This window comes from Balaenoptera ricei, chromosome 21 (assembly GCF_028023285.1).
Source record: "Balaenoptera ricei isolate mBalRic1 chromosome 21, mBalRic1.hap2, whole genome shotgun sequence".
Lineage (NCBI taxonomy): Eukaryota > Metazoa > Chordata > Mammalia > Artiodactyla > Balaenopteridae > Balaenoptera > Balaenoptera ricei.
Window position 1 is genome coordinate 30,636,121 of NC_082659.1, and position 16,851 is coordinate 30,652,971.

Here is a 16,851-nt window from a genome sequence, read left to right on the forward strand (position 1 = left end):
TGCAGAAGATATCTTTTCCCCAGTTTCGAGCTTTGGGAACGGGGGCTCAGAGAGGTCAAGTCATTTTCTATCAGTTACATGATTTAGAGGATGTCACGTGACATTGGAATTTCAGACTCCACACCTGCGTGCGCCACTCTGCATCGTAGATGTCCTCCGGGGACAATATGGAAGGTAGAGTCGTTTGGAGTCGGGGATCAAGGTGGATATTTTTATTAGGATGATTTCTAGATGTGGCTGAATTGTCTCCGCATCTTTGAGTTTCCCTACCACAGACACTGCAGACACCACTGCCCTCTCTTTGTAGTGTGTGTTTTGTTTTGTTTTGGTCCAGACCTGGGTGCCCTGGAGGATGCTGTACCAGACCACGGTCCTCCAGAGGCTCTCTGTGAGCACAGGCTGGCTTTCTTGGTCCTCTTCCTCGGCCTTTTGGCACATTTATAAGATAGAGTTTGGCTCTATTGGCAAAATGTCCTGACAGCTTTCCGTAGTGAATTTGGACATCTGCTGAAAGGTTTGGCTGTGTTTATAGCTGGTGCTGATTAGCAAATAAGCTGAGTCTGAAAGGAAAATAAGTTAAAAAGGAAAGGATAAAGTTGGTATAGAATCTTCTCTATCTGTGGATTTGTCATTTTGGAGTTTGTGATCATTTAGATGGGGCTGAACTTGGAGCTGGATGACCTAAAGGGTTGAGTCTGTCTACACTACAGTGACTTTGGCCAGGCCACAGGATTCCAGCATGATGGAGGTTAAAGCGCCTAGAGAATATGTCTGTCCATCTCTTGATTGAATAGTTGAGAAACTTGAGGCTTGGGGAGATGAAGCTATACTTGCAGTGTAGCCATTAAGTGGTAAATCCAGGCCTAGATCTTAATTTAATGCTCTTTCTGAGGTCACTTGTTCCATCACACAATGTTTTGGTGTTTTGATAAGAATGTAAGAATTGTCAAATAACTTGTTATAAAATTTGCATTGTTATGTTCGTCCAGCAGGCTGGCTCAGGGTACCAGGGTCCTCCGTGACCCCTCCGTGGCCCATGTGTTGGTACAGACCCCCATGTTGCCTCCAGCAGCTTCCTGCCCTCTTACTCTCTATCTTGGCATCGTCCCCCTTGCAAGCTGGCTATATCCCATCCCACCAGATTTCCCAGTTACCATCTTAGCAATCAGTGTTGCTTTTCAGCTTTTATCACTTCTGTGACCCGTCCTTCCCTTCCCTCTGACCTCACCACAAACCCCATCAACACATGCTTCTGCCAATGTGTTCCTTTGCTTCCACTACTCCATTTCATCGGCCTTCGACCCATCTCTGCCCAAGGGTCAGCTTTGGGGAGTGGTTTTCCCCTTCTAAAATTGCTGACCTGAGCATACCAGGAATTAGCAGGAATTGCTAGCCTCCAGGTTGTCAAAAGACAGGTGCCCCAGGATGTTTGCATGAGAGCTGAAGGAGAGGAAGACAGTATATCAGGAGTTTGGACATTTCCCCTTTCCTGATCCCAAACTTAGAGCCACTGAAGTGTTTGAGAGAAGAGTACAGGTTATTTGAACATAGTGATGGTCTGTCTGTCCGTGAAATGCACCCATTGTTTTTCTTCATTTTATTTTACATTTGAGGGAAATTGATGGATTTTAAATGGTCACAGAACTTTTTTAAAAAGAACTCTGATTTATGTTTCAAAACATCTCTGATTGCAGACACCTTGATGGTTCTAGACCATCACTGTCCAATAGAAGATCCTGTGGTGATAGAAATGTTCTGTATCTACTGTATAAAATGCAGTAGCCACCAGGTACAGTGGCTTCGGAGAGCTTGAAATGTGGCCCGTGTGACTGAGGAAATAAATTTTTAATTTTATTTAATTGTAATTATTTTACATTTAAATACCACATATAGATACTGGGTACCACAGTGTAGTCTAGACCACTTTAGACCTTTTTTTTTTCTTTTCCTGCCGGAGGGGACATTGTAAACCCATCAAATATTAGCATTCCTCCTACCCCCAGTATCTTTATGTTATACTCTGTGGTTTCCCATGACCTTTCATGACTCTGGAAACACATAGAAGCAGAGATGCCCTTGGGTTCTAGAAGGCATGTCTCCCTTCCACACCCTGCCTCTGTTCCCGCCAGTTACGTCAGCCACAGTAATCGACTTCGCCTAAAGCAAGGGCCCGTGCAGCAGAGTAAATAATACCAGTACTAATAATGATAATGAGAGACCACATGTATTCCTTGTTCCATGTGCACGAGATACATAATACTTACAGGTGTTAACTCATTTAATCTTTTTTTTTTTTTTTTTTTGGCTGTGTTGGGTCTTCGTTACTGCGCACGGACTTCCTCTAGTTGCAGCAAGCGGGGGCTACTCTTCATTGCGGTGTGCAGGCTTCTCATTGCGGTGGCTTCCCTTGTTGCGGAGCACGGGCTCTAGGCGTGCAGGCTTCAGTAGTTGTGGCTCGTGGGCTCAGTAGTTGTGGCTCGTGGGTTCTAGAGCTCAGGCTCAGTAGTTGTGGTGCACGGGCTTAGTTGCTCCGCAGCATGTGGGATCTTCCCAGACCAGGGCTCGAACCCGTGTCCCCTGCATTGGCAGGCGGATTCTTAACCACTGCACCACCAGGGAAGCCGAGCTCATTTAATCTGGAAACAGCCCTGTGAGCTGTTATGCTATTAGTATATCATCCCCATCTTATGGATCAGGAAACGGAGGTAAAGGCCACAGAGCCCATGAGTGCCGGCTCTGAGATTTGAAGTCCAGCATTCGATGGTGGAGCTCACTCTCTGACAACTACAGAGCTGCCTCTGCCTTATTCGCACTGCAGAGAAGCTTCCGGCCTGCCCCCTGCACCTGTTCGGGGCCTGTCCCACACGGAGGCGGGGTTGGGTGCTGTCCGCTAAACCAGAAGCAGAGCCAGAGAGGTTTGCTATTGCGGTACTGCAGTGCAGTTGTGGCACTAGTTACCTGGGGTCAGCAAAGCCTTCACGAGGCAAGGGCATAATCCTGCATCAGGCCACCTTCACTTCCGACACCAGCTGCAAGTGCAGGGGGTTCCCCAGACTATCTGTGCTTCTGGCCAAGGGCTTACAGATTCCAGGGTCCCTCCCCCGCCCTCAGGTTCAACAGTTCACTAGAAGGAACTGCAGAACTCAGGACAGCACTAGACTTATGATTACAGTTTTATTATAAAGGATAGAAATCAGGAGCAGACAAGATGCACAGGGTGAGTTCTGGGAGGGTCCCAAATGCAGAGCTCCTATGCCCTCTCCTTGTGGAATTGGGGGTACCACCCACCCTCCGAGCACATTGATGTGGTCACCAACAAAGAAGCTTAACTGAGCTTCAGTGTCCAGAGTTGTTATTGGGGTTTTGTTTTTTTCAGTATGATGGATTGAATCATTGGCCACATGACTGACCTCTATCTCCAGCCTCCCTCCCCTCCCCTGCGGTCGGTGTAGCACCATTTGGCTGAGAGCCTCAACCCTCTAATCGCATGGCTGGTCTTTCTGGCATGGCCAGCACCCATCCTGAAATTATCCTGGGACTCACCATGAGTCACCGTATTAGGATAAACTATCAGGGCCCACCATGAATACCAAAGACCCTCCTATCACTTAGGGAATTCTAAGGGTTTAGGACCTCCACCCAAAACCTGGGACAAAACCCAGCTAAATTCCTTATTATATAGCACCTGCATCAGAAATGTTTCTTTCAAGTGGCTAAGATCAAGGATAAGGACCTTCGAATTTCTAAATTTTAGTGGTTACTAGACATATTCATACATGTTATCTCGTTTAATCCTCCTGAAACCCCCATGTGGAAGGTATTCTTGGTGTCTTTGTATTATAGATGGATAAACTGAGACTAAATAAAGTTGAAAACGCGGTACACGAATATCCGGGTAGTAGCAATTGGTGCTGGAATTTAAAACCAAGTTTCCTAACTTTAGATCAGAAGTCCCTTGAAGCTATAAGAAGAGGGGTAGAAGAAGATAAGAATAGAGATAGAGATGCTTTGAATTCTTAATTGTGTTTCTTGTCTGAAAATGCAGGATGGAAGCGGACTTGGCCAGGATAGGACAGGAAATGAGGACTGTGTGAATCTGAGTTAGTTTCCTTCCCAAGGAGACGATGATTTCCTCTCTGGTTTTTCTTCATGGGTTTATTTGGAGAAGCTCATGCATCAGTAAGTCCTGTGTCAGGCCTTATCCCAAGCATTGAAAATACAGAAATGGACAGAGTCCCAGGCTTCTTTGCAGGGGGTCAGAAAGTAAATGCGAGATGGCCATAGGATGTGGTTAGAAGAACAATAGAGGAAAGCACTTAAGGTGGGCACCTATTCAGGGTGGGGTAGGGGGAAGAGAGAGTCAGGAAAGATTTCCTGCGGGAGATAAAGTAGGAGCTGGGGCTTAGAAACAAACAGGGATTAACAAGGCCTAGGGTTCTATAAGGAGATGGTACTGGAATCTCTTGCCTCAGTCTAGGAGGCTGATGGGTCCTGGTGATGCCCCCAAATGTAGTGCTTTGAAGGTTTCTTGCTCTGTTTGCATCTGCCTCAGCTGTGGCTAGAACCCCAGCATTGGGGGAATGGGGGCTCGGGGTGCGGGGTGCAGACCTCGGGAATGCTGAGGGTAATGGGTGTGCCCAGGGCTCCACGGGATTTCTCTTCTGTACAACGAGGACTTCGGACTTCCCGACATGTTCCCTGAGAAATGTTAGATGCCTCTAACATTTCATCATTTTGTGATTTTATGAAAAATGTTTTGCAAAGCAAAGGAATAGAGTAAACAGGATTATAAAGAGAATATTTGCCTTCTTAAGGGAACAAATTGTTCTCAAACACATCAGGAGCATTCATTTGCATATAAACAATGCAAATTCTATATGAGTGGAGGAGGCTTGTTTTCTTAGGTGTTTTGGTAAGTTAATTACCGATCGTTCTTGTCAATTGTGCTGCACTAGGTATATTAGGCAGTGGTAGAGCTGCATTCATTTTAAATATTGTATACTTTGGAATATTTGCAATTCTTTGAATGTTCAGAATATTTGAGTTTTCTCTGATCTAGCCTGAATTTTCTTAAATTATTTCTGTATGTAATGGATTATACATATACTGGATTTGCATTTCCAAGAAGGTTTGGAGAAGTCCATCTTGTGTAGCCCAGCTGAACCCCATCCACTTTTAGTTATCTGGGGTTGGCTCAGGACCACCCAACAAAGTTCATACAATCTGTTAGGATGCAAAGCCCTATCTGTACTTTTAACTTCCAATGTCTTGTGGTCTTTCTGCATCTTTCTCCCCCTATAACTATGGAGTGCCCCCCACATCAATCAGACTACATAGACTTCCACTAATAATTAACACTTTGCAAGTATTTTATTTGTTTAGACAGCTCTTGAAGATTTGGTCATCATGGAGTTAGTGCCGTGCACAGAACAAAGCTGTCTTCTTGGTTCTACTCTCTCCGTGCTTCATCCCCTTCCCCCTTCCCCCTCATTCTCTTTCTCTTCTCCCCTTTTTTCCCCACCCCACTCATTCCCTGCCATTCACCCCTCTCAGAAGCAAAACACACTGCACCCCTTGTTTTAAGCGTAGAAGTTTACCAGTCACTTCCTGTCGCTTGGGCATTTTCTTGGGGTTTTGTTCTCTACTCCTAAGTGGTTGCTCAAAAGATTCCAGATACATTTCTTATTGTGTTACATCTTGCCAGGGTTATTTCGTGAAAGGGTATCTTAAGGAAATATGCTTCCACTAAGTGGGATGAGAGCAGCTGCCGGGGATGAGTTCCCGGGCAAGAAGAAGAGCCTGTGCAGACTGTAGAAGCACGTGGGAGTCTGGCCGGTTCAGAAACCTCAGGTAGTTCTCTGTGATCAAAGTTCAGGGTGATTATGAAGGTGACCGACCAAAAGATGGAGCTGGAGAAGCGGGCAGCAGTCACATCGCAGAGGAACCTTGTGATTATATTTTTCTCCAGTGGGTGATGGGAACTTAGTGAGTCAGTACCCCAGTGCGAGGAAGCAGCAGAGCTGGTTGCAAAGCTGCCAGATGGAAGACCGTGCAATGTCAAAGTCCTGGAATAGGGCATGGGTGGGTAGGGGATGCCGAGGAAATACATGTTGATGAGCGAATCAGGAAGCCAATGAGATTTGTGGTTGATTGGTTATGGGGTGAGGGAGAGAAAGAAACAAGTCAGGGGAAACCCCGAATTTCTGCCCTTGATTCTTATTTGCCAAGTTAGGGAATGCAGGAAAAGAAAGAATAGAGATTGGGAGATGTTCAGTTATAGAAACATAATTTAATCTGGAAACATAATTTTAATAACGTTGTAACTATCAATAAAATGGGCAAAGATGACAAGCCCTTGGACGTCCTTCAAGACACAGACAGCAGGCTGAAAAAGTTCAAAGTCACAACTGCCCAGCAACATGTTTGTGGAAGACTCTGGAACATAACTCCTCATCTGATGAATCCTGGCCATATCATTTCATATAAGCCACGGCTCACGACTTCGTGGTTCATGTCTCTGTAAACTTGCTGCCTGGCTGTCAGAAACTGGGCTTGATCAGGGCTGAGGATGTTCACTCTGCTTTTTAATTGGTTTATCAAACAGCCTAAATTCAGCCTGGGATTAATGATTCGTTACATTTTTCTCTAGTCACCACTTTAAACACACTTGGTCTGAGCACTTTCTTTCCTCCTGTCTCTCTCCTTGATAATATCTAAGAAGACTGTGTACATTTCTGGTCATTTTCAATGGTGAGAACAGTTTAATTTCAGTATTTAAGACTCCTTTTCAGGTATGAAGTCCTTATCAGATGACATAAGACTTCTATCTCGCAGCCCGTTCCAACATCTTTGCTCTCTGGACCTTCCTGGTCAGATCTGTGAAAGGCGTGATTAGTGGAAAGAAAAGCTTTTTTCACTAACTGGTCCTGCACATGTGATTTTCATCTGGTTGGGACCCTGGAATCCAAGACCTGCCTGCAAGCTCATCACACCCCTCCTAAGGCCGGAACTCCGACAGGGAAGAAGGCAGATGGGACCCCAAACCCCCTGACGTGGAACCTTCTCTTCTTGAAGATCAGAGATATCCATCCCGCATTGTTCTAAGCTTTTCTCACTGCATTCTAAGTCCCTGAGAAAAGTCCCAGTAATCTTTAGTTACAGGGTTTTGGGGCTTTTTTTTAGACAATGACACAAAGCCCACATTGTCATCATTTGTACCATGATATAAGTCGAAAATAAAGTGAGCTCTGTGAGTATGATTGGTATGAATACCATGCAATGGAAATTGTCTCTTCAAATCGAATCACGCTGAAGACTCAGAAAACAAAGACTGTCCCTCCCCACAAATGGAAGCTATGTAATGAATTCTTTTTTTCCCTATGCCTTTCTTCAATTTTCTATTTAAAGAAATTTCTGAAAATACATGAATTATGCAGCTTATCTCTCGGATGGAAAAGAATTTTCTCCTTGGATTGGATGACTGCATATTTATTAATAGCAGTAAAAATTTCCATGTTCTTTTGTATCAAATGGGATGCTGACTAAAATATGAAAGAGCCTTTCCAGCAATAATAACAGTAACCAGTAACGGCTGAATAATTATAAAAGCTGTATGGAATTGAAAGGCATTTTAATTTGTCATTACTTCTATGTGTTTAGGAAGGATCTGAATAATTATTCTGACCATAAAAAAGAAGAGTGTACTATTTTTCCTCATTATAGGATTATGTTCTTAATGTACCACTTTTACTATAAGTTAAAAAAAAAAAAAGCAAAAAAAAAACCTCTCGTGGTTTCTTCTAACAATGTAATCATGATTGAAGTCTGCTCAGCTGGGAATATATTTGGTTTTCTTACTATTATGTAGAGATACTGCACTTCAAACTCATTTTCATTTGAAAAGTGTTCATCTTTGCAGATTCTAAAAATGAGATTATGCTTGTTTGCTTAGTGAGAACTTCCAACCTTTATGTCACATTAATTCATGAAGATGACAAGGACTATAGAATTTCCTTAGGTCATGACCGGATGGTAGCAGAAACTGAATATGAGATTCTAAAACAGGATTTTTCTTTTTATAACAACTATTAAAAAGCATCAGTGTTTACCAGGGTCATTCCAAGGCAAAATTTCAAAGCTATTTTTACCCAAAAAATGCAGGTAGTCTCCATTTTCTTTTGGTCTGCATTATCCCAACAGCATTCAGTTCTTACTCAGGTCCTAAGAATATTTTATGACAGCACTGTTTTTTGGAAAATAAAATGTCAAGATATGCTGTGTGCTTCTAGGTGAGTGATAAGATTATTCCTTTGTGGCATGTGAATTTTCATTTACCAGATTTCCACTAAGATATTTAGATCTTAGTGTTGAGGGATAGCAAAATCTATGCAAGGATTTTAAAGACATGCTCCAGCACTTTGCCGCCCTCCCCACTAAAATATAGCTTTAGGGTCAATGGCAGTTGTTAGAAGATACTGCTGTTTTGGCAGCCTCGTTGCAGCCAGAGGATACCTCCAATACTGTGAGAAAAATGCCCTTCACATCATGTCAACAAGCTCTTTTGCCTTTGATTCTGATCTTTCCTAGAGTTCAACTCCCACGCTTGACAGCTGATGACCTTGGGCCATTAACTTAGCCAATTTCGGCCTCAGTGCTCTCACCTTTAAAATGGGGAGAAATTACATTAAAGGTGGATGAGGGGATTAAATTATCATGTAAAATAAATGTGAAAGTTTTGACACATGGTCAGCATGTAATACATGGAGGTGTCTTCTTACCATAAAGGAAAACACAACTAAAAACCCACTGAAAATTAGTTATCTAGTTGATTTAAATCTATACTTTTGAGAGTAAAACCAGAATCAATTTCTTCCTATTTATCCAACTGAAAATTTGAATGAATTGAAGGGGGCTTATACTTCTTTGAAATCTAAATGCTATAATGTTGTTCTTCCCTCCCCAAAAGAGGGTTTGGCAAAGAGTGATACCTGAAACTTAAAGATGGGTGTTTGCAATACGCCGTATATAAAATTCAATTTATTATTTTAATTTTAAAGAACTTTCAGAATGAATTTAGTGTCTGGGTTGCCAGTATAGAGATATCTGTTTTCTTCTACATACACTGAAGTGACATTGGTAATTGAATTATTATATATGCATGTTATTTAGAACTTAAAAGATTCATCGTTATCAATTCAGCTTTATTTTAATTTGATGGCTAAAGTGGTATGGGGGATGGGAAGAGCTTAAGAGAAAGAGAGGGAAAGGAGGGTGGGGGGATAGATGGGAATATGTAATTATGAAAGAAGGTAAGACTGTATTTCCTTCTGTTTTATAGCCTGAAGAATAAGTAGTGAAAACATCAGTCGAGAGATAAGGAAAAATAAGTCAGGATTTCTGTGCCGTGGAGAATCGCTTACCAGCCACAAGAAGAAGATTCTTTCTTGAACAATGAACATTTCTTATGAGGATTCACAGATTAACATATGACTAATTTAAGTTTTGGAGAGTGAATGAGCTTTCTTTCTTTCTTTTTTCTAATTTTGTGGTAAGTTATGATATTTGGATGGTTTTTTAAAATTCTTTCCTGATAATATATTTAGCACATGTTCTCAATTATAATCCTATAGCAAACAGCGGGAGCGTCATTCAAACTTAAAGACAGTGGAAAATCTCAATTTCCAATTTATTCTCAGATTTCTTCAACGTATAATTATTCTGTTAAATCCTTGCGGATCGAGATGTAAACCACTTCAATCATGAAATAAACTTTATTTTTTCATCTTGTTGACATGATTGGTGGCAACGTGCACAGAACCAGACAAATCACTATTAGTAGAAAATATATAATGGACACAAACTCTCATTTCACCTTCCAAAATGTGAGCCATCTTTGCCATCTGAGCAAGAATGAAGAGGGGAATCAAGGAGGAATCCTTATCTTTTTTTTCTGATCATTCAAACAACAGTTTCTCAAGGTTAAGCCAAGTCCTCTTTTGCAAGCTGCCAAAATAATAGCTTAGGAAAAGAATTAGTTTGCCTGCATGATGATCCTCTTAGGCAAAAATGTCTTAATAGCAGTTGACCTTGATGAAATGTTTTCCCAAAGGCATTCAAAAGAAGAATGATCAACCCCATATGAGAGGGAAATAAATGAAGGCTTTTTATGAAGTTGGCCTGAATTGTGGGCTTTCGTGTAGGGCACTGATGATTTGGAAAAAAGTGAGTGAATTCTGAACAAATGACCGCCTTGGGTACTGAGGTCACCTATTCCTCTGTTTCTCACTGAAGTCCTTTTGCTGAACTGAGATTCAACCACTTCTTTAGAGAGAACGCCACTGGCCAATATGGCAGACTGGAAAACCATTACTCTCTGATGGGGACTATCTCGGAGGGTTAAATTTCTAGGTTGAAATCTCCATGGCGAGTGGATTTGGAGTCCTACAGGCTGGCTTCAAAGCTGGGCATTTAAATGCTTCTATTCTGGATGCTTCTTAGGGCCTGGCTTACCTTTGTACATTGTGACTCCAGCCGATTGATCTCTTGGTGTCAGGATTTTCTGTATGTCTGTGATTTTTCCACAGAGAGCTGAGGTCGTTAAAACTCAGTGAGCAATAAATGAAATGACTTAGACATGCACAGCGTTGTTATGAAGGTGTTTGCAATTTGGCACCGTTCTCTTGAGAAGGGTCCACTCAGGAGAGACCAGGCTTGTCAGTTTCCGTGTCTGCAGAGAGAAGAGGCCGCGCCAGCCGCACCAGTCATGGGCCATCCCTTGGGAAGGAAGAAGGCTTTGAAAGGAAGCAATCTATTTTTCTGTTTTGGAAAGCACACAAAAGAGGTACAAACCTCCAATGATGACTTTTCTTCAAGTGTGTAAAATAAGGCTTTCTTTGTCAATTCTGCTGTAAAATAAGCATTGTCCAAGTAAAAAAAAAAAAAAGAAAGAAAGAAAATAAGTCTGTTTCTGTTTGTGAGCGAGCTCATATCCTTAAGCGTTTTTTGTTGTTGTTGTTATTGTTGTTAATAACAATATAGACACGCCTATGAACGTAGATCTCTTTTGCTTTTCAGAAGGGCTGTGCCACACCCTTTATAGATAAGCTCCCAGATATAATAATCAGATTATTTCAGAATTCCTCATCTAAATACCATTGCTCTTTGGCAATCTGTCCAGTGCAAGTGAATACCCTGCCAGAGGTCTGTGGTTTGTTTTCAGATTTCTTTTTTTTCTGCCCCTGCAGATAAAGGGAACTGTCCTTCCAGTGTACCATGGAAGTGACGTTTTCTGTGATGAATGTTATTTATATTTGGGGAAGTCTTGAATGGAAGCATCTCTGCTGGGGAAGCTAGCTACTTGTTGTTTCTGTTCCTTTTTTGGGGGGTATGGTTATACTTCTTTAATTAGGTCGTGTCTTACCTTCCAATTTCATTAGGAACAACGGAACTGAGATGTAAGGGAACTATTTTCAAATAGCCAAGTTAATTCTGGTGGAGAGGAAGAGCCCCCTGCAGATCTGCTGCTCTGGAAGGACCTTCTGATTACAGCAGAGATTCCGGGAAAGAGAAGAGTCCAGGAATTTCCTGTAAAATCTCAATTTAAGGGAACTGGGGGAGAACGCTATCTATTTGAAAGAGTGAGAATATCCAGATCATCAATATTTAAAGTATTTGCACTGTTCCAGAGTATTTGTAGCCATGTCAACTAGACTAACCAGCGAATGCCCATTTGAAGTTTGACTCCCATGAGAGAAAAATGGTTCGGAGTTAACACACAAGCCTAATGGTGTTCTTACGTTAGTGTGAAATGTTTGTATTTAAAAGGATCCTTGCTAAGAGGTTGAAATAGTCCATGTCTTCTCAGGGAGATAGAATCTCCTACAGTGCTGGGCATGTAGTGCACTTGCTTTGCAGAGTTTTTGCTCTTTAACTACAGAGGAAACCTTCAGGCTGGCTCCTGGGCCATTGGCCACAAATGCCACAGGAATGAGACCCAAGTTAATGAGCTTTCATTGCACATAGTCTCCGCAGCCCAACACACTCATAAATATGATCATAAAGCAATCTGCTAAGTAGAGAGGACTCCAGTGATCCCTTTGGCTGATAAAAGTAGTAACAAAACTCATCAGCAGTTGCTTGACTACAAAGACCAATAGAATTTGTTTTTCCTTTACCTTTTAGATGACATATAAACATACATGGGAACTGCAGGAGTCTTTATACCTTTCCATTGACCTGAGTTTATTAGACCAATCAGACCAAGAGAAGAAAAACATGAGATAGATGAAAAAAATGCTAATACTCCCACTGGGAAATTTGAGCCCTGGGGTCATTGGGGTGGGCAGGTCTCACACCTCTTCCGAAGCTGATCTTTGAGTGAGGAGGTTCTGACAGGTCACATGAGCACAGCATATTGGAACTCCAATAAGAAAATAACCTTTCTTAACTGTCAGGTAATAAAGTAACTACCCTTTCTATGTTCCATCCAAGCTAAATATTCATCGTTCATTTGACCAGATCGTACAAAGAATCGATGGTTGTTCTTTTGTCACCAGAATGAGAATGGTCTGATCAACATACTATTGTGGGGATGGATTTTTTTTCTTTTCCTGCTTCTTACCTAATTTACTCATCCTAAAGTCATGCTAAACTACCTCATAGGTTTGTGGTGTGGATTTGCTAATTAATACATGTCAAGTGCTTAAAAATATAAATCTCTGGATAAATGTTGCCTTAGTTTTCTAGTTTAAGATATGCATGTCAAATGAACTATCTGGTTATTTCATTGTTATCTTCATGTTGATAAATTTGACTTGAAATTTCGTATACAAATATTTTGATGTGAAATGAAATTTTGAGAGTCCCAGCATGGACTGAGAACATCTAACTCAAGTCTGGCAAATGTAGCCCCTAAGGAAACAAAAAGTACCTAGAAGCAAAACCAAAATGTTTTCTTAAGCAGATTTTAAAGCAGGTGTTCTCCCAGGTGGGGTGGAGAGGAGGTCAACACTTATTTTAAAGAGTGTATTAAGTCATTTGCACTATAATAGTTTAAATGCCAAAAATTGTCAGTGATTTATGTTGAAAAATCAATTAGAATGGGGTGAAGGTTATGCCTAGATAACGTAACCCTTAATTCCTTCCCATGTTGAGTTAAAGAGGGAGGAGTCATGATTAGTCCATATATTTTGGAACACCTCCCTGCAAGAGAGACTGGGCAGAAGAACGTCTGCCTTGGTTTGTTTCTTCCTAGAAAAATGGTGAACACTGGTTGTTTTTTTTAAAAAAGGATATAGCCTAAGAGAAAGGAAAGGAATTAAAATCTGACAGATTCTTCGTAATGTCATTTGAAGGCTCAATGGCAATGAGTTAAAAAGAAATTTTCCTGCTGGCTCTACTTGGTTACCATTTTTCCCTGTATGATTAATTACTCCTTAGTCACCATTCTGAGGAGCAGTTTTATTTGCTAATTTCAAATGTCTCAGCTTCATTAGCAATTCATTCTGACCTTTAAAAACCACATTCTATAATCTTCAAATTATATGAGTGAAGGAAAAAAAAAACCTTATTTTCCCTGTCCCCCAACCTCCAACTATCATGCACAGGTTACCATTGTGAAGAACAGTCAAACTACTTGTCGTGTGCTAAACTGTCACATCAACAGTGGTTCTTTGAAGTCCAAGCTCAAGTTCTCTCATCCCACAGGTGGTCACCAGGATCAGGCTGATTCAACTTCAGAAAGTTGAAGTAATGCACAATGTAGTGCATTTGGCTGCTAAATTTATTCATTTCTTAATTAAAGGGAAAAAAGTGAAATTGCTATACACAATCATGGACTCCTCTCTTGAATCCTTGCTATTTTGAGAACTCTCAGTGCATTTTCTACTTGAAATGATTAAAAGTCTGACTATAAGACCACCAGTGATGGGCAAGGTAAGGTTTCCTTGTGGCGGCCAACTCAGTGACCATATGTCCTACTTTAAAATCAGTTTCTTATTGTATATTCTCATATTTCTTGCTATTGTCTTCATAGCTGGATGGAGTGTTAATCAGTATTCATAACAGCATCAGTACTAATGATTTTATCACTCAGACTCAAAGAGTTGCCATGCTGGGTCAACCCCATGTCCCATCAGTTTACTAATCTGGCCGTAAATGGTTTGAAGAAGCTCAGAATGGAAGGATGTGATTGGCCTCCCTAATATTAGTTCCAAGAAAATTATGAATGCTGCATATGTATAAGCAAGGTAGTAGGGATGTTTTCCTCTTTTGTCAAAAAGATCATCTCTTTGGTGGAGCTTGAGAATAATGGAAAGAAGGGCAGTCACCTTGCAAGGAAGGCTACCTGCAGAAACTCTGAGAACTGTCAAAGCATTAGGAAGATCACACCCAGTAGAGAAAAGACATCCTCTGGCCTCCGGGGGTCCACAGTCAGCTGGAGGAGCATTAATGAATGGTTTGAGTTTTCCTTCCTTTTTTCTTCCACATTCATTCTTCTTTTCTCTTTCAGCTTTCATGTTGATTGGCAACAAGGACCACGCATTCAGAACTCCTCAGTGATGTGTACTTTTCTCCACCCCTCTTGCTTAACTAGAGCATGTTGCTGTTAAAAAAAGTGATTAGTAAAAGGAAATACAGTCAGCGTATGGAGAATACTTGGCATTTTGGAGACATATTTTTTAAAAGCCAACAAGTTTCTACTTTTGACTAGGTATCTTTTTTAAAGCCTCTGTCTTCATTATCTTGTTCTTTACCACTTAATTTGAGGCCAGTTACGAGCTCATCTCCTACCTCTTTATATAAGCTACCGTCTCTCAGTGCCCTTTAGGTATAGAGAGTTTAATTGTGATGAAAGCTAATCAGGTACCCTTTACAAGCCACCCATGGGGTTTGTAATAAATTGAGTGTTCCACTCAGGGATTCCATCAGCCATTTACTTCTTTGACGGTACTGAGATGCAAATGAACTAAATACTTGAGTTATTTTCCAGTGACCCCCTGGTTCAGAAACTGCCTATCTTCCCAGATGAATGGTGAGCTCTCTCTGGGTGGATTTGGACTCAGTCCTTATCCATTTGTGTACAGTAACACATGTCTTGGTTACTATAGGGCCTTATCTCTGCAGATGTTGAATGCAAGACAGAGTACAGTTCCTACTTTTAGGAAATATCTGATATTATCTGACGTTGATGGGATTTGAAGAGAACAAACCAGTTTTCCTTTGCAATCATTCTTCTTTAGCCAAAGCTCTATTTTTCGAGAAGAGAGATGGATACCCGAGGAGGGAAAAACCAAAACCAAAATCTATTTATCTTTTTTGCAAACTCTAGTAATTCAGTTTATAACAAGGACTAAAGGGGTTGTATGGGTTATGTTTATCATATGTGCATATATTGATTTAGTAATTATTTATTGAATAAAAAATTCCAGACAAAAGAGACACTATAAAAGAAATGATACAGGAGTTAAAAATAACTTGAATTTAGAATACAGTTCTGCCATTTATTTGCTCTATGATCTTGGGCAAGTTATGTAAGTTTTCTGAGCTTCAGTTTCTCAGTGTTTAAGGTGGAGCTAATGATACTTGTATTATAGGGTTGTAAAAATTGAACAAATTAACTATATGCATTTCTTCTTCTCCCCTCCTTCTACCATCCAACTAGCTAATAATTGTTTAATGTAAAACAGAGCCATTCAGTGTGAGTTGGAAAAGGCCTTTACGACTATCTTGCCCATCTCTCTCATTTTGGCCATTCTTGTTTTTAAAAACACGTGATGAGATAGAACCTTGTATAGAAGAAGGTTGCAGCTAGTATAACTCCAGTGGGAAAGAGCTTCCCAGAAGAGCAGAGCCCAAAGCTTTCCAGAAGCTGTCAAAGTGAACTCCCCAGAGGCACCTTCATCTGTCTCACTCCCGCTGCACCCCTCCCCCATCCCCAGGTTCAAGCATCTCTGCCAGCCACCCCTCCCCCCAAGCATCTCTTCCAGTAGCTCTGTCTGCCTGTTGGGCTTTTACCTTGAACCAGGACCCACACTTGCAGCTACCAAGGAGTGCTCATGATCAGTTTGGCTCTAAACACAGAGAGATAAGACACGCATCTCCTCAACATATTTCCATAGGCAGAGCAGAGGTTAGCATATGTTTTTATACAGTATTTGTAATATAGCGTACATGTGTATATGCACATAAATGTGAATCTGTTACAGCATGACCTATTCATTTCTATACTTTTTTTCTATTTTTGATAAGATGCAAGATGAATAGCACAGCTGTGGATTATTCCCCTTTGTTCCTTTGTCTCATGAGAGGAGCCATTTAACTGTAAAAATGAAGCTGGATTTATGACTGCCAGTCTGAGTGGTAATAAATGTCAGACAGACATTGCTGAGTCATAAACTTTGTGAGCTTGAGCCTAACCCACTGCATCAATCAGCTCATTACACATGAGCCCCCAACTCCAGAAAGTCAGCTGACTATGCGTGGACATGAGATCAAAGGACCCAGCTCTGTAAATATGTCTGCCCCTTTGGCACCCTAAATTTTTAATTGTTAGCTGATTAGAATTCCTTATGTGTTTGCTCAGAAATCTGCCCTCTGGTTCAAGTTCACAGCACAGATGCTAGAGAAGCATGGCCGGAATCCTCATCACTGGGGGAGGATGAGTGCTTCCTGGCGGGGTTGGAGCTGCTAAGTTCTGCCCAGTCCCGTTAGGGACACAGTGGGTTTAGGAGTCCCACCCGACCCAGCCCCCGAGCCAATGAGAGCTGTACCCGGCAGTCAGTGCGGTTTGGACGCGTACTATAGCCTTCTGCCTGGAGCCTGCTGGACTTGAACTTTTCAGAGTCAATATTC

General features: G+C 41.4%; 1 protein-coding gene across 1 annotated transcript in view; it reads left to right on the top strand.

The window, feature by feature from the left end:
* The window catches only part of ZMAT4 (zinc finger matrin-type 4), a 345,324-nt gene extending 335,846 nt beyond the window's left edge, over positions 1–9,478 (top strand). Inside the window, exon 7 of the mRNA XM_059909471.1 lies at positions 9,338–9,478. Coding sequence (XP_059765454.1) covers positions 9,338–9,353 — 16 coding nt within the window. The 3' untranslated portion in view covers positions 9,354–9,478. The remainder of the gene's footprint in view (positions 1–9,337) is intronic.
* The last annotated feature ends 7,373 nt before the right edge of the window (positions 9,479–16,851 follow it).